At 42.3% G+C, this 17,516-nt stretch overlaps 4 protein-coding genes across 4 annotated transcripts in view; 3 read left to right on the top strand and 1 right to left on the bottom strand.

Annotated features, from left to right (window-relative positions):
* LOC103204632 overlaps positions 1 to 17,516 on the top strand; it is a 190,677-nt gene that overhangs the window by 168,859 nt on the left and 4,302 nt on the right. The window lies entirely within an intron of this gene.
* Positions 2,042 to 6,962, top strand: LOC103204630 (histone H2B type 1-B). The gene is made up of 2 exons (XM_007949842.1): positions 2,042 to 2,066; positions 6,580 to 6,962. Exons 1-2 carry the CDS (start codon positions 2,045 to 2,047, stop codon positions 6,960 to 6,962), a joined length of 405 nt encoding a protein of 134 aa, XP_007948033.1. The 5' UTR covers positions 2,042 to 2,044.
* On the bottom strand, positions 5,857 to 6,249 carry LOC103204628 (histone H2A type 1). Its single transcript, XM_007949840.2, has one exon. The coding sequence runs from the start codon at positions 6,247 to 6,249 to the stop codon at positions 5,857 to 5,859; it is 393 nt and encodes a 130-aa protein (XP_007948031.1).
* Positions 16,631 to 17,023, top strand: LOC103204631 (histone H2A type 1-B). The gene has a single exon (XM_007949843.1). It carries the CDS (start codon positions 16,631 to 16,633, stop codon positions 17,021 to 17,023), a length of 393 nt encoding a protein of 130 aa, XP_007948034.1.

Genomic DNA, 17,516 nt, shown 5'->3' with positions numbered 1-17,516 from the left:
CTGGAGGGAGGCAACATGTCTGGCCTGGCAGTAATAGGCCTTGGGTTACTGCTGATAATCCTGCCTTCCCCTTGTAGGGTTAGAGGAGGTCAGAACATGTGGCCTCCCTGCCGTTTTTGCAGGTGTATATTTACATCATGTAGATACACTCCTTAGAATGATCAATCGGGAGAGAACAGAATGGCAGTATTTGCAAAGGGAGAAAGTTCCCTTGTGGGAAACTGTAGTTATGTCATGAAACAAAAGGTGTATAAACCACTGTGTAGAAAAAGAATTTGCTCTGTAAACTTTCACCCAAATCACAATAAAAATTAAGAAAGAAAGAAAGAAAGAAATTTGCTCAAGGACGTAGCAAATTAAGTTTCTGATCCTTGAACAAGTAGAATTACCCTCTATATAACTAACACTGTTCCTCAGAAATACAAGGGGAGCCACATATATAATTTAAAATTTTCTAATAGCTACATTTAAAAAACTAAAGAAGTTAAACTTTAATGATATAATTATAATTATATTATATTAATTATCATTATATATTAATGATAATTAATAATAATATAACTTTAATAATATAATTCATTTTAGTCATAATATAATTTTAACATGTTATCAATATAAAAATATTGAGACTTTTTATTTTTATTACTAAGTCTTCAAGATATCTTTTTATACTTAAAGCACATCTTAATTTAAACTAGCCACATTTCAAGTGCTTAATAGCCACACATGTCTAGTGTGTCATACAGCCCAGCTTTATACTAAATAAACAAGTACACTCCCTCTGGAGTGGAATCCAGATGTTTTTAGGGAAACAATTATTCTGACCTTGTCCTGAAGCCCAGGGAGTATCCCTAAGACCAGGTGTCTCATCTGCCCACTTTGGCACTTCCTTTCAAACCAGGCCTGTGGTCACACAACAGGACTCTGCCGAGGCTAGGCCACCAAAATGGTTTGCCTTCACTGTTATCTAAACACTTCACCTCAGTTGCTTTGGTCATGTTGTCAGAAGGGACCAGTACCTGAAGAAGGATATTATGCTTGGTAAGTGGATGGTCAGTGAAAAAGGGGAAGACCTACAAACAAGATGGATTGACACAGTGGTGCAATGATGGGCTCAAGCATAGCAACACTTGTCAGGGTGGCACAGGACCGGGCAGTGTTCCCTTCTGTTGTACATAGATAGGGTTGATATGGGTTGGAGCCAACTTGATGGCACCTAACGACATTATCTAAAGGTTGACAGCTTGAATCCACTCAGTGGTATCACAGAGAAAAGTCCTGATGATCTGCTTTTAAAACGACAGCCACGATAACGCTGTGCAGCCCTTCTACTCCTTAACACAGGGAGTCACCATGAGTTGGAATCACTGGATGATGACTAACAACGTCACAATAGCCCCTCCTGATCTATCCTGAGGCAGTTGGATGGGATGTAGTCCCATTTCTAAAACAATCACCCATGAGGTAATTGTAGAAACTCTAGATCTGATCATTTACTTTTGAGCAATTTTATTGATTAGAAGATACTAAGAGTGTGGGTATGATGTGAAACTCCCTCAGATTAAACTCTGGTTATAATATTTTGTAGTTGAATGACTTTGGCCAATTCACTGAAATCTCTTAGTCTGAAGTCCCTCTGTAAAATGGAGGCAGTAAGAGAATGTGCCATCTAGTGTACAATAAGGATTATACATAATAATTCAGGCCAAGTGATGGTACTCGACCAATGAAAACTATCAGTGTTGTAGCTACCATGTAGACTCCTCTAACGAATTCATCTTTTTATGGTCCTTACTTTCATAGGGAAGGAAAATCATTTTCAGGACAGAATGAATTTATAAAACCCTGCAAATTTATTGTCCCAGACAATAACAATTCACTTTGCCTAAAGCATTTGACAGGAGTGCTGGTAGCATATTGCCTAAGGCACTTGACTGGTAACCAGAAGGCTGGCGGTTCAAATCCACCAGCCACTCTTTGGAAGGAAGATGGGGCAATCTACTTCTGTAGTGATACTGCCTCGGAAACCCAAGGAGGGGTCGCTATGAGTTGGGTCCAACTCAATGGCACATAACAACAACAAGGCATTTGACTGCTAACCGGTAGTTTGGCTGTTCAAACCTACCATCTTTTCTGTGGAAGGAAGATGGGGCAATCTTCTTTCATAAAGATTTACTGGTTTGGAAACCCAGTGGAAGTTGCTATGAGTCGGAATCAACCAGAAAGCAGTAGCTTTGTTTTTTTTTTTGGTTTTTAGCACTGACAGGTTATGGATTTCTCAGAATTAACTTTATATCCTCCTCAGTAAGCTGTAGCCTCCTGGTGTCTCTGAGAATGGTACCATGATCCAAAGAATCATGCCAAGCAATGATCTCTGTGAGAGGCCTGGGGGAATTCCAGACCGGAGATCCTCCATTCCTAGGGTACCCCCATCCAAGTACATTGGAACAGACTTGCAGGAGGCAGAGAAAAGTCTGCCATATATAATTCAAGAAAAACATAAAAAACAAACAAACACCTCACTGCCATTGAGCCTGATCAGACTCATAGCAACCCCCCCGTGGGTTTCCGAGACCGTATAACTTGGGAAGTAGATTGCCCAATTTTTCTTTCTAGGAGTGGCTAGTAGGTTTGAACCCCCAGCCTTCTGGTTAGCAGTCAAATGCTTTAGGCACTACACCACCAGAACTCCTAGGAAAAACAGCTGGCACTCAGAGGTATATTTGTCCTAAAGTTAATGGAATTTAAGCAGCAGGCGCTATGGTACTTTCAAGACCCTCAAAGGGGCCCTAAACTCAAACCAAACTCACTGCTGTTGAGTGGGATCTGACTTACAGTGACCCCTCCTTGGGTTTCCGAGGCGATAGCTATATGGAAGTAGATTGCCCAACCTTTCTTCTGAGGAGTGGCTGGTGAGTTTGAACTGCCAACCTTCTAGTTAGCAGTCAAATGCCTTAGGCGCTAGGCCACAAGAGCTCCTAGGAGGGGCCCCAGGAGTGAATTTTCTTGGTCATATTTATTTTATTATTTTTCAGTTTCTCAATGTTAAAGTATTTTGATTACAGCTGTTTAAGATCGTTATTTCATTCAAACTTCCCTTCCATACAATTCACTTTGTGTATGATTATGTTGGTAAGTGTGTTTGAGATTTTGGTAAGAGAAAATTTAGTTGGAGATATATTTACTTTGGAGTTAATGAGGCATGTATTTTGCAGGCATGTTCACATACAGCTGGTGAAGAATGGCTTCAAAGAAAACTACTAATTACTGGGACAATGCACCAGGAATCCTCACAAGAAGAGGCAGGGCTAGAGTCTTAAAGACATCCACATATCAATAGGGTCCCACACTGGGAGTGAGTGAAGAGTACACATAATTGACATTTGAAAGATACAGAGCCAGTAGCTTCCAAATTTAATTATTTACATAAGAAGATTAATAAAGTATTTCTTAAAATTAAAAAAAAAAAAAAAAAAAACACCAAAAAACACAACCTTAAAGGTACTGGACATTACCAAGACTGTTTTAAAAGTGAAAGAAACTTCTAAAGTATCAATGACATAAAAGAAATTGTGATCAACCATGTTAGAGGAAATATTCAATTATCTTCCCATTATCTATAGTGTTACAAAATAATTTTGAAGATGGAAGTCAGTCCGCAGACAAAAATATAGGAAAATAAGCAAGCGTTAAGTATATTCATAATAAAAGATGCTATTTTCTGATTTGTTGTGGTAATGGTTTTCTTTTTATAAAATTGTGATCTGATTTGCCATTCTAAAGAAATATTCACTATTAATCTAATTTTGTGTTTTTAATTCTGTATTCTATTTTTTAAACGGGTCACAAAATTTTACAAACCTGAAGCCCTAGGATGCACCCACTTAGAGACAGAAGCTCTGCAGTTCCTAGTAGTATTCAATCATATTTTCAGGATGATAGGACATTTTAATAGCCATGCTTAATATCTTCGTTACATAACTGAATTTATTGGATCTCTGGTGGTAAGGATTTAGGTTAGCCTCACCTGTCTCAGACCTCAGAGAACAGAGACCATTCGATAGACTATTGGAAAGTTTTTATGGAATGTTTCCAATGTTGTTGAGATTAAAAATAAGAAACAGGCATGGTCAGAAATAAAACTGTTTCTTTGACCTAGATAAACATCATACCTAATTACCTACCACACTGCTGTCGAGTTGGATCCGGCTTATATAGCGACCCCTCCTTGGGTTTCCGAAGCAGTATTCACTAGTTAAGTAGATTGCCCAACCTTCCTTCTGAGAGAAGTGGCTGGTGGGTGTGAACTGCCAGGTTAACTTAGGTACTAAACCACTACCTAAGCAGGCAATAAATAAAATTGGAATGGACAATTAGGGTACAACTGCTTTTAAGTGAAATTGTGGGTGGCTCTGAAAAGAGCCTTTTTAAAATCCAGTGGAAAGGCCGAGTTTATTTATGCCCTCTCTCCACGGATGCGACGTGCCAACTGGATGTCCTTGGGCATAATAGTTACGCGCTTAGCATGGATGGCGCACAGGTTGGTGTCCTCAAAAAGCCCAACCAGATAGGCCTCACACGCCTCCTGCAGCGCCATCACCGCAGAGCTCTGGAAGCGCAGATCGGTCTTGAAATCCTGAGCAATTTCACGCACTAGCCGCTGAAACGGCAACTTGCGGATCAGTAGCTCAGTGGACTTCTGGTAGCGGCGGATTTCGCGGAGTGCCACAGTGCCTGGCCGATAACGGTGCGGCTTCTTCACGCCACCGGTAGCGGGCGCGCTCTTGCGGGCGGCTTTAGTGGCCAATTGCTTCCGTGGCGCCTTACCGCCGGTGGATTTGCGGGCTGTTTGCTTGGTTCGAGCCATTATGGAAGGTTTGAGCACAAACCAACTTTGACACAAAGTAACGATAAAGCTGCCTTTAAATACAGTGGGAAGCATTCTGATTGGCTTTGTGAATTTTCAAAAGTCCCGCGCGATAAAACCATTGGCTGATGTCTGACTGATGATTGGCTAATAACTGGAGTCTCTGATTGGATAAACTACTGCACCACACCATTCTATGTTCTTTGTGTTGGTCTCGTGTATTTTCTAAATTCTAGTTCACCGGGACACTAGTATTATGTGCATGAACAACTATTTAGGGGTCTTAATGCTCATTTAAAATGTAAATTCTGGTTCCGTAAGTCTGAGTGAGACCTGAGGTTATGAATTCTTAACACGCTGTTAGGTTATGTCAATGCTGGTGGTACATTAAGTACAGTTTCTTCCCCAGTGTTTTCCTCAACTAAATCACGAATTGCCTGGACTGCCACTTCTTAGCTCTTTCGTCATTGCTGCTACCTACCATAATCCCCCGAGTTCGTGAAACCCTTGATTACACTTCAAGGTACCTGGTATCTGGCAAATCAATTTAAGAGATTTTAGTCAGGGGTGCCGGGTACACACAGGACCGCGGCGGATGTCCAGTGGTTTATGTTGCACAAAATGGTTTCTCTAGATTGACAGTTTGGAAAGCCCGCCTTTGCTTTATTATCGGTTAATGGTGAATCACCTTGCTGTTTGTTTTCCGAGCAGGAGTGACTATCCTAATACTCTATTTGCCTCCCCTGCATTCCATTCCTTCTAGAATGTGCTTAGTTGTGAACGACCTGTTTTTCTGGAACTCTTCAAAATAGTGCTTGTATGACAGGAGATACAAAGTGGGCGTCCTAACATAGTTAAGGGAAGACATGTAAATACTCTTAAGACAAGTGATTTACCAGCTCCTATTGTGAAGATGTGGATGGCTCTGAAAAGAGCCTTTTAGATAATGAAAACGAGTTTATTTCTTCTACTGCTTTAATCTCGGGTCTTCACTTGCCCTTCGCCTTGTGGTGGCTCTCGGTCTTCTTGGGGAGCAGCACCGCCTGTATATTGGGCAGCACGCCGCCTTGAGCGATGGTCACTTTGCCCAGCAGCTTGTTGAGCTCCTCGTCGTTGCGGATGGCCAGCTGCAGGTGGCGCGGGATGATGCGCGTCTTCTTGTTGTCACGGGCCGCGTTGCCCGCCAACTCCAGGATCTCCGCGGTCAGATACTCCAGCACCGCAGCCAAATAGACTGGAGCGCCAGCGCCAACGCGCTCGGCGTAGTTCCCCTTGCGGAGCAAGCGGTGCACTCGGCCCACTGGGAACTGCAGGCCAGCCCGTGAAGACCTGGTTTTGGCCTTGGCGCGAGCCTTGCCGCCCTGTTTACCGCGTCCGGACATGTTTCTTGTTAGCAACAAAAACAACTCGCGAAAAGAATACGCCCTAATCCTGAAAGAAAGCAAAAAACAAAAGGTTTTTATAGACAGTGTAGGGCTACGCCTGTAAGCTATCCGATTGGCTAAAATAAGTTGGTTGTGTTGTCCAATAGAAAAAGAAAATGTGTATCTCTTATTTCCATAATCCTCTCTGATAATGTGAGGCTATCCAATCAGAGGTGAGAGTTCATATCCTTATTTGAATTACCGAACTATAAATAGGAGGGGTTCGGTGTTCTTCCCGATTTTGGTAGACGAGAGCATCTTAAGCACTTGTATACTGTTCTCTAACAGTCATGCCTGAGCCTTCGAAATCTGCTCCTGCTCCTAAGAAGGGTTCCAAGAAGGCCATAACTAAGGCCCAGAAAAAGGATGGCAAGAAGCGCAAGCGCAGCCGCAAGGAAAGCTACTCTATCTACGTTTACAAGGTGCTGAAACAGGTCCACCCAGACACGGGGATTTCGTCCAAGGCCATGGGCATCATGAACTCCTTTGTCAACGACATCTTCGAGCGCATAGCTGGTGAGGCGTCTCGCCTGGCTCATTACAACAAGCGTTCGACCATCACCTCCAGAGAGATCCAGACGGCTGTTCGTCTGCTGCTGCCTGGGGAGCTGGCGAAGCACGCCGTGTCCGAAGGCACCAAGGCTGTCACCAAGTACACCAGCTCTAAGTAAACATGCCTGTGTAGGCTTTTCCTAACCCAAAGGCTCTTTTCAGAGCCACCTACTTAACTCGGGAGAGAGCTATAATTGCTAGCTTTGGGGACGTGGAAAACTGCAGTTGCTAAAGGTGAAACCTTAGCTTTTCTGTGCTAAACCCACGCTCTCATTGTTTGCTCCTGGTCATCATCCGACTTCTGCTTTTGTAGTGACTAATGCATTTTGCCGCTAATATAAGGGAGGTGGTTCAAAACTACCAGCCGCTCCGGGGAAGGAAGATGAGCCATTTAGCTTCCCTAAAGATTTACAGCCTTGGAAACCCAATGTGAGTCCTTATGAGTAGGGATCTATCCGATAGAACTAAGTTAGCTTTTAACTTGCAAACGATCACTACTCCCAGGTCCCAGCATTTTTCGAGTGGCGATTAGAGTTTCTAGCAGAATAGTGGAGCTGTTAAGGGGTTTTTCACGACTAGGAACCCTCTGACGGTAGGAGTAGCCAGGCTGTTCCTGCCCAGGGGCGTTGGGTAGGAGGCTGTGGGGTCGTTTTGACCACAAAACTGGAATTTCAGATGCCAAATCTGGCTGCCTGCATTGGGGTAACACATTAGGGAAATCAGTGGTTTTCCTGAGTGCCTCTGTTATGTCTACTAGACGTCCACCATTCTAAAGCCGTTAAAATTTTTAATGCATACAGGAAATTCGGACCTCATTTTACGTGTCGCTGACCGTTAGCGACTAGTCACCATGATGGGGTAGGGATTGATGGCTAGAGCTCTGGAGGCACAGAGGGTTTGAATTTCCCGCTCTTTACCATCTGGCGCCACCTTGTGGCTAACCCAGAGGACCTCAGTTGGAGAGGCGGACTGCCCGGTTTTTCTTTGCAGTCATTTTTGGAAGAATTTGGGACTCCGAAAGTAGTGTAATTCCAAGAAAAAGACGGTGAAGAACGTTTGGTGAGAAAGAGGAGTCAATGGGCACATGTGGGTGCGCGGTGTAGACAAAGGAAAACAGGACGAAAAGTATTTTCATTCCCAGCCTCTTCTGTAGGTGACCTACAGCAGCGCCTTTGGAGAACAAAATAAAATTTATCTTTTAAATGAAAATAAAAATTCTCCAGGATCCCAGATAAAATATCAGCTTCAGTATAAGAAGCACTTCCTACCTTACTGTATGCAAAATGTCAAAGAAGCGTTTGCCTTAAAAATAGATAATGCTTGTTTTTTACATTATAACGATGGCCACCTATCCCACAAGAAGTACTGACCTCAGTTTACAGTTTAAGAATCACTGTCCTAATCTAGATTTTTACCCTGGGAATGGTGAAATCTGGGTATTATTGTTTCTTAATATCTGTTGGGGAAATATTAAAAACACAATCTGTTCCCAACCCAGAAAATGTCCCCACAAAGTTAAGAGAGAACGAATACAATTTTATTATTCAATAAGTGTTAAACCAGAATGTGATGCATCACAGGCAATCCGTTTAAGAGATTGCAAAAACAGATGGAAATCTCATCCTTTTATGTAGTATAGCAGATACACTCATTGCATACATATTTTCAAGATAGTTACTAACTTCTCAGGTCTTATGGTTGGAGGTAAGGGGCTCTGTTGGCGCAGTGCCTAAGGCATTTGACTACTAACCAGAAGGTTGGTGGTTCAAACCCACCAGCTACACCCTGGAAGACTGGGCAATTTACTCTGTGAAGATTTACCGCCTTGGAAACTAGGGTCTTGCTGTGAAATTAGTTTTTGTTTGTTTGTTTGTTTATGGTTGGAGGTAAGGAGCTCTGGTGGTGCAATGCCTAAGGCATTTGACTACTAACCAGAAGGTGGGAGGTTGAAACCTACTTGTTGTTGTTGTTGTTATGTGCCATCAAGTCAAACCTGACTCATAGCGACCCTCCTTGGGTTTCCAAGGCAGTATCACTACGGAAGTAGGATTGCCCAACCTTCCTTCCGAGGAGTGGCTGGTGGGTTTGAACCGCCAGCCCTCTGGTTAGCAGGCAAGTGTCTTACCCACTATGCTACCAGAGCTCCCTGAAACCTACTAGTTCTAGTGATATTGCCTCGGAAACCCAGGGAGGGGTCGCTATGAGTTGGATCCGACTTGATGGCAGAAGGAAGATAGGACAATCTACTTCTGTAACGATTTGTTGTTATGTGCTGTTCAGTCGGACCCAACTCATAGCGACCCCTCCCTTGGTTTCCTAGGCAGTACCACTAACAGAAGTAGCTTGCCCAACCTTTCTTCTGAGGAGTGGCTGGTGGGTTTGAACTGCCAGCCTTCTGGTTAGCAGTCAAATGCCTTAGGCAGTATGCTACCAGAGCTCCTATGGAGGTTTCCCAATGAGGACTTGCTTTGAGTCGGAACATACTTGATGATTTGGTTTTTGGACCAGTTTCCCATGTCCAGCAGGCTCATCCTGCATGTGGTTGGTGCAGGACATATATTCTGCGTTCACAGTTGTGCCTTAATGGGAAAGACCCCTCTTCCCCACTTGGGGGACAGATATAAAGGTAGAGTTGGCCAGATGCCATATGGTGCCTGAACACACTCAAGAGACAGAGAACTCTTGTTCTGTGTGCCCAGAACAAGGGAAAGGCTTCTCTGATAAGGAGAAGGAACCGGAGAGGGAAGGTGACCCAATCCCCAGCCTCCTTATCAGATAATGTTCTGGGCTCAAGGCCTTTACTTGGGTAACCTGAATGGCAAGTATAGAGCAGACCATTTCCCCAGCACAGGGTTAGAAAAATTAAAAAGAACAGAAATAAGAGAAAATATACCTACACTGCATGTCCGATTCTTTTGCTCATAGGAAGTTTTGCCTACCATCCCATCCCATCCAATAAAGAGGACCTGAGGAAAGGAAAAGCTGAATTTGTAGAAGGGAAAGAGGAAATGTCCTTGGCTAAGCTGTGGGAGCCTGGAACCAGATGGCGGGGATTTGGGAGAACTTTGATTTGGAGGGAGGGTAACCGAGGATTAGGAAAAGAGAAGAAATGCCCCAAATGAGACAGATGACAGAAGGTTCAGACTGTTTATTATTTGAGAAAAAAGAGGTGACACAACATAAGGAAAGCCCTGCATATTTTAGAAATATTTTATTTTTCCTCACTTCTCATTTCCACTAAATGATATATATGTCTACATGAGTTGTTTTTTGTTTTTTTTTAAGCTTCTTGGAAAAATATTAACTGCTTACTATTCTTAAAAAAATATAACTGCTATAACATGCAGTGCAACACACTGTCATGGAGTCGAATCAGACACATAGCGACCCCTCCTTGGGTTTCCGAGGTGGTATCACTATGGAAGTAGATTGCCCACCTTCCTTCCGAGCAGTGGTTGATGGGTTTGAACTGCCAGCCTTCCAGCTAGCAGTCAAATGGCTTAGGCACTATGCCACCAGAGCGCCTCCATTGCCATTGAGTTGATTCCAACTCATAGCAACCCTATAAACAAACAAACAAACAAACAAAAAACCATTGATATCAAGTCAATTCTGACTCATAGCATCCCCCTTTGGGTTTCCAAGGCTGTAAATCTTTACTGAAGTAGATTACCTCATCTTTCTTTTACAGAGCAGGTGGTGGGTTTGACCCACTGACTTTCTGGTTAGCATCCAGATGCCTAGTAACCCTATAGGACAAAGTTATTATCTCTTTCCCATTTAGTAGGTTTTTTCAAAGATCGTTTGTCAAAGATCACTTGTCCCTGGGTGGATGGATATAGTTCTAACTCTTGCAGTGTACAGGTGAGTGACAGAGTTTAGTCTTGAACACACTAAAAATTTCTATCTGTTTATCTATGTCATGATCATCTTATACAACTGACCTCTCCATCTCCATACACACACACACACACACACACACACCACCTTTGGAACCCCATGGGAATTCTAGAACCATTTATATGCAATTGCTGTCTTTTGTAATATCTTTGTAATAATGAATAAATGACTTTGTAATGTTTCTCATATTCTTTCTTACTGTCTCTCCATGTATCTTACCGCCCACCTAGAAAAGAATAGTTTGGGGGTTTTGATTGAGCTTACATTAACTATATAGATAAATGAGGGGTCATTGCCACTTTACAGTAGTGAATGTTTCTCTGGTTGACATTTTTTACATCTCTCCATTCTGGATTTACTTCTCTCCTCTCTGACAGCTCTTGATTCTAAATTTTTCTTTGCTTTGTTTTTCTGGTGCTTGGATGATAGTGTCATAGCTCAGCCTTGAGTCTTCTCTTTCTTTTTCATTTCTTAGCCTGCCCTTTCTCAGTAGCTTAAAAAAGAAAAAGTACTGCCATCAAGTCAATCCCAACTCATAGTGATCCCTATTGGGTTTCCAAGGCTGTAAATCTTTACAGAAGTAGATTGCCTCATCTTTCACAGAGCAGCTGGTTGTGGGTTTGAACCTCTGACCTTCTGGTTAGTAGCCAAATGCTTTCCCCACTACAGCACCTCAGGAGACTTCATTCAGCTATTTTATAAATTCCTACAATTGGGTCCCAGGTTTTTAGTTCTTTCTCAGGGTGGAGTGCCTATCTCTGGTCAAGAGCCGGAGATATAACTTGTGTCATTTTCTGTCTGATCAAATTCCACATCTAGAACAACAGACCATTATATAGCTCTTCATATTTCTTCTGTTCTTATTCCCACCGCTGTTGAGATTAATAGTCTAAAATCTTTGTGAAGACTGTTGACCAGAATTTCTCCTTTAATCTCTGGAGTTTATCTGTCATCAAATCTCAAAGGTTCTGACTTTGAAATAACTCTTCCTCCTTCCTCTTCTTTGTCTCCTTTCATTCCATTGTCAGCTCATTGGTTCATGCATCCCCACCCCCCCAGTCTGAATTTCTCTCCAATTCCAGTATCTTCTTTCCAATTAATTTTACTTACTTATTCTACTTATATATCAGTTTTAAACTTGCCTCTTCCTGATTCTCACTAATAACCATAGAAACATGGGAGGAAACACCTTCTTTCCTCAGCTAGATGTTGTTTTGTTTACATTAACTCCTGGCACCAAAATAGCCATGTTCAGACCATGAAGAGACAAGCATAAATTGTAGCCAATGCACTAAGCCTTACCTGGGTCATGATGCCATTGCTTTAGAGTCAAATAAACTCTGGATTTCCTAGGCTCTGGACTTGTTTTTATGCAAGGAAATAAATCCCCTTACTGTTCAACCAATCTTTCCTTGGGTGATCTTTTATGAAGCTATTTATCTACTCAACAAACATGTGTTCAGATCCTCTGTATTAGGTACCTTTCTATCTCCTGGGAATATAGTAATGAACCAAAGAAGCAAAAATCCCTGCCTCTTCTCAAGGAACTCAAATTCTAGTACCTGTGACCAAGGCTGTCCTGACTGACTAGTACAATTGTGTCATTATAACATGATTCCTCCCTTAAAAAGCCAAGTGCATAATAAGTGCCTAATATATTAGTTACAAATTGGTTAACAAAAATGAATATGGACATGGGTGGGAGAGGGGGTTGTACTTAAAATTGTTTAAATATTGTAATGGGAGGTAAACATAAGACATCCTAAGACAGTGATGTCCAATGGAAAAGTATTGCAAACCACATATGTCATTTAAAATTTTCTAGAAACCTCAATAACATATTTTATTTAACTCATATAACCAAAGTGTTATTGCAACAGGCAATCAATGTGAACTGTTATTGAGGAGATATTTTACACTGTTTTTCATACTAAATCTATTTTACATTTCAATAAACTTATACTAGACTTAACACATTCCAAATTCTCAGTAGCCACAAGTGGCCAGTGGTTAGTTTGGAGAGCTCTCATCTGATTAGAGATCTGAAAGTATATGCTTGGAATTACAGAGTCATAGAAATCAGAATGTCCTTTCTTTGTTCAACTGAGTTTTCACCTGGTTATTTACTTCAGGGAATTCACCCTACTTCAGGGCCAAAGTATAGATTGTACATCTCCTTCCATATACTTCCACCTCAGGATATCCAGCGAGTGACTCCATACCTTGCGCCTCCTGGTTTGTCTTCTGAGCAACTGTTAACAACTACCTCAGCACTAGCAAGGCTTTCCTCAAGTGTGTGTTCAAACTAAATTATACTTCCATGATTTATTTGAGCCAAAACTAGGTATTTATTCTGTCATAACTTATAGAAACCAGTGGGGGTCAAATTGTTTTGCTTTCACTATTCCTGAGGGTTGGGGACCCTCGGAAACCCAAGGAGGGGGTCGCTATGAGTCGGGTCTGACTCAAAGTCACATAACAACAATTCCTGGACTTGGAGTTATAATTGGGGAACAACTACCTTTCCTGCCATTTATATATGAAAAAAAAAAAAAAAAAATCACTGCCGTCGTCTAATCGGTCCTGGCTCATAGCAAACCCTCCTTGCGTTTCTGAGGCGGTGGTTGTTGTTATGTGCAGTCGAGTCGGACCTGACTCATAGTGACTCCTCCTTGGGTTTCCAAGGTGGAGACTGCTCGACAGAACATAGCAACAACAACAACCTCACTACGGAATAGATTGCCCAATCTTCCTTCCACGGAGTGCTGTCGGGTTTGAACTACCAACCTTCTGGTTAGCAGTCAAATGCCTTAGGCACTATGCTACCAGAGCTCCCTTTAGATTCTTGATACTGTGATTATCTGTCTTCCCCTACCCCCTCCCCTTTCTGGGAACTCTAGTGGCCTAGTGCTTAAGGCATTTGACTACTAACTAGAAAGCTGATGGTTCAAACCCACTGGCCACTCCTCGGAAGAAAGGTTGGGCAATCTACTTCTGCAGTGATACTGCCTCGGAAATCCAAAGAGGGGTTGCTATGAGTCGTATCTGATTTGATGGCAGTGAGTTTGGTTTGGGTTTGATTCTCCATCTTCTAGCCTGGGTTTTTGAAGCAGCCTTAATCTTGGCTTTTTTTTTTTTTTTTTTTTTAATATAACCCTATGTGTTTCTACTGTTCCATCAACATGGCCTACAGTGTCTTTAAGAAATTAGAACAGTTCTATCTTCTGGCTTTTGGTACCTAACATTCCTCTGGCTTTGAATACCTCTGGCCTTTCATGCAATATTTAGTCTACCTATGTACTTGGCTAGTTGCTTCATGTCCTTCAGGTCTGAATTCAAATGACTTCACTTGGTGACGTTTCCCTGTTCCTCCTGCTTGCCTGCCCTGTCACTTTTCCTTGCTTAATTTTTCTCCATAGCACCAAAAATATATATTTTACATGTTTATTCTATGTTTACCTTATTGTATGCCTCCCGCTACTAGAATAGTAGCAGCATAGAGCAGAGGTTGTCATCTGCTTTGTTCGCTGCTATACACACTGTATCTAGAACATTATGTTGCCCTCAGTGTGTGCTCAGTTATTCTCTCACTGGTTCATTCTGGTTTGACCCACTGCTGAGAATTTTCATTTCGACCCCAGATATACTGAATCAGTATCTATATTTTAACAAGATCCAGGTGATTCTTACAGATCCCCTGGTGATTCTCATGTGCATACTTGGAGATCTTGAATGGAACAGGTTCAAAGCCCTTGCTATTATATGGTAAATCAATACTGGATGTACATCTCCCATGTGAACTCTTTCTAGATTCGTAATTATTGCTCTTTCTTTCCAGATGCTCTTATTTATTGCCTAAATTCTTCATTTTGGATCCAGAACAGGCACTACGAGCTATTTATTCTCTCTGTATATAAATTCTCTCTTCTTGGAGAGTATAAACTCTTTGGGATACTATCTGAGGTATATTTCAGATGTACAGCATTCCAAAGACACTGAGCTAGTGGTTATTGATATTGATTGCTGCCACTGACGGTGAAGAGAAAGATTTTTTTTTTTTAAAGGGGGTAGAATATTGTTAAGAGAAAAAGTCATCGGAATCAGATTTGCAACAAGGGGAAAGAAAACGGAAACTGAGCATCTTCATTTCTTGCCAGGTTCCCAGGATCAAACCATAGTTCCCTGAGATAGGGCTTGTTGTTGTTATGTGCCGTCGAGTCGGCCCCGACTCATAGCGACCCCTCCTTGGGTTTCCGAGGCAGTATCACTACGGAAGTAGGAATGCCCAACCTTCCTTCCGAGGAGTGGCCAGTGGGTTTGAACCATCAGCTTTCTAGTTAGTAGTCAAATGCCTTAAGCATAAGATAGGGCTTAGTTGCAGGTTTTCTCACATCTAGGCACTTGTTCCCCCTACTGTCTTGTTTGGGAATAAGGAGATCCATAGGCATGAAAGCGTAAATAATTCTCCACTTTCTCCAGGACCATATCTGCTTCTATTTCTCTTGGAAATCTCTCTTGATTTTAGGTTCCTGGGTGTGAGAACTTAAGACCAGGTAACAACTCTGTAATATCACATTAGGGAGCTCTGGTAGCATAGTGTCTAAGGCACTTGACTGCTAACCAGAAGGCTGGCGGTTTAAACCCACCAGCCACTCCTCGGAAGGAAGATGGGGCAATCTACTTCCGTAGTGATACTGCCTCGGAAACCCAAGGAGGGGTCGCTATGAGTCGGGGCCGACTCGATGGCACATAACAACAACAACAACAACAATATCACATTAATGTACTGTTTCATAATACATGTAATAATCTCAATCTGTGCACAAAAAGAAAAGTTGTTCTTCCATTTCCTGAAAAAATCCTGTGACTCCTTCTGTTGTACTTCAATGTTGTGAGCTCTGTAACCGGTACAGTAGGTTACGGAGAATGATGGAGAGTTTTTTGAACAAGTGGCCGTTCAAACCCACCAGCCACTTCTCAGAAGACGGGCAATCTACTTCCGTAGCATACCGCCTCGGAAACCCAAGGAGGGATTGCAATGAGTCGTCCAACTCGAGGACACATAACAACAAAGTCTGGTGTGTTGCAGCTAAGGAAGAAAAGGAAAGGGGTAGGAGAGTTGGGATTGGCATAGGGGAATGGTGAGGAAGACTTAACAGCAAGGAGTTAGTCTTTGATCTCTCATAGCTCACTGTTCCCTTGGGCAGGGTAAATAATCTTTTGGGTCTGTTTTGCAATCTCTACAATGGGCTAATAATCACTGTACATACCTTCAAAGTGATCATATGTAAAATATGAGAATGAAATAGACTTGCTGCCCTAAGTCTTAGGCTGACTCATGTAGTTTTTGCCTTCTTTTTTTTTGTTGATAGTTTAAGGAGACTTGACCACAGTAAAGAATCATTTAACTATTCTCTCTCTTTTTCTTTGTTGTGAAGTTTAAAAGAGTTAAAACAAGGCCTGGAGCAAAAGTGCTTCTTAACTATTGTTTAGAAATTCTTTGAGTCCATTGCTTTCCAAAATTGAGAGAATTCTGAAAAACAACCAGTAGCCAACACTCAGAGCAATGTGGCAATCCCTCCATTACTGATTAAGTGGCTAGGATATTTTAAGAGAGCACAATTGTTTCAGTTATTATTAGCATTCACGCAAAGGCTCATCAACTCTGATTAGTGATTGGGTCAAACACAAACCCTGCTCTACAAGGAAAGGGTATATGCAAATGAAAGGTGCAGGTTCTGGTTTTCTATTGGGTAGTTGATAGTAGCCAATGGGAGAAATACTCGCAGCATACCGCCAATCACTATAAATACTTCTCTTGCTTTTAAGTCGTAATCTATCGTTTCAGGTCTGTTCTTTAGATTTCTCGTTTTACTATAAAGTCATTATGTCAGGTCGCGGAAAACAAGGAGGCAAAGCTCGCGCTAAAGCTAAGACCCGATCTTCGAGAGCCGGCCTACAGTTCCCCGTCGGCCGGGTGCACCGCCTACTCCGCAAAGGGAACTACTCGGAGCGGGTAGGTGCCGGCGCTCCGGTGTACCTCGCAGCGGTGCTGGAGTACCTGACCGCTGAGATTCTGGAGTTGGCCGGCAACGCCGCCCGCGACAACAAAAAGACCCGCATTATCCCGCGCCACCTGCAGCTAGCTATCCGCAATGACGAGGAGCTCAACAAGCTTCTGGGCCGCGTGACCATCGCTCAGGGCGGCGTCCTGCCAAACATCCAGGCTGTGTTGCTGCCCAAGAAGACTGAGAGCCACCACAAAGCCAAGGGCAAGTAAGGTATTTCTATACAGGTATTTCCACATTACGCGAGCAAGAAAACAACAAACACAAAGGCTCTTTTCAGAGCCACCTACGGTTTCTATTGAAAGAGCAGTTGCGCTTAGGAGTATTTTTTTTTTTTTTTTTTCTATACCCAAAAGATTTTTGCCTTGAATAGATGAAAACATTTTACCTGCAGGGGAGCGCCAGGTCTTTTCTTTTCCCCAGTGGAAGTATTTGCGAGAATACTGAATGAGTGAGAGCCTCACATAAAAAGGTAATGGGAGTAATGCGTTATGCAAGTGGATTTAGAGGCAAAAGGAAGGGGCAAAGCATGATCTCCGTGCCAGTGGTGACGCATGAATAATTTTCAAAGAAAACAATTTCACGTTTTGGAGAAAAAAGTAATCCGTAACCAGAGAAGAGACTTTAGGTTTTTCAAATGTTCATCTCCATTTTCTGATCAAGATTAAAGAACACGTATATACTCCACTGTACTGTACAACAGTT

The sequence above is a fragment of the Orycteropus afer genome, unplaced genomic scaffold (assembly GCF_000298275.1).
Source record: "Orycteropus afer afer isolate SDZICR_OR568_19922 unplaced genomic scaffold, OryAfe1.0 scaffold00255, whole genome shotgun sequence".
Taxonomy (NCBI): domain Eukaryota; kingdom Metazoa; phylum Chordata; class Mammalia; order Tubulidentata; family Orycteropodidae; genus Orycteropus; species Orycteropus afer.
Note: the sequence above shows the minus strand (reverse complement) of the source record. Positions and strands in the feature narration are given on the sequence as shown.

What these genes read in the sequence shown, in the direction of transcription:
- LOC103204630 (XM_007949842.1), top strand. Translation starts at nt 2,045, where the DNA reads ATGAGTTGGGTCCAACTCAATG. An exon ending in GAGTTGGGTCCAACTCAATG is followed by an intron (nt 2,067 to 6,579) that starts GCACATAACAAC and finishes GTTCTCTAACAG; the next exon opens with TCATGCCTGAGCCTTCGAAA.
- LOC103204628 (XM_007949840.2), bottom strand. Translation starts at nt 6,249, where the DNA reads ATGTCCGGACGCGGTAAACAGGGCGGCAAGGCTCGCGCCAAGGCCAAA.
- LOC103204631 (XM_007949843.1), top strand. Translation starts at nt 16,631, where the DNA reads ATGTCAGGTCGCGGAAAACAAGGAGGCAAAGCTCGCGCTAAAGCTAAG.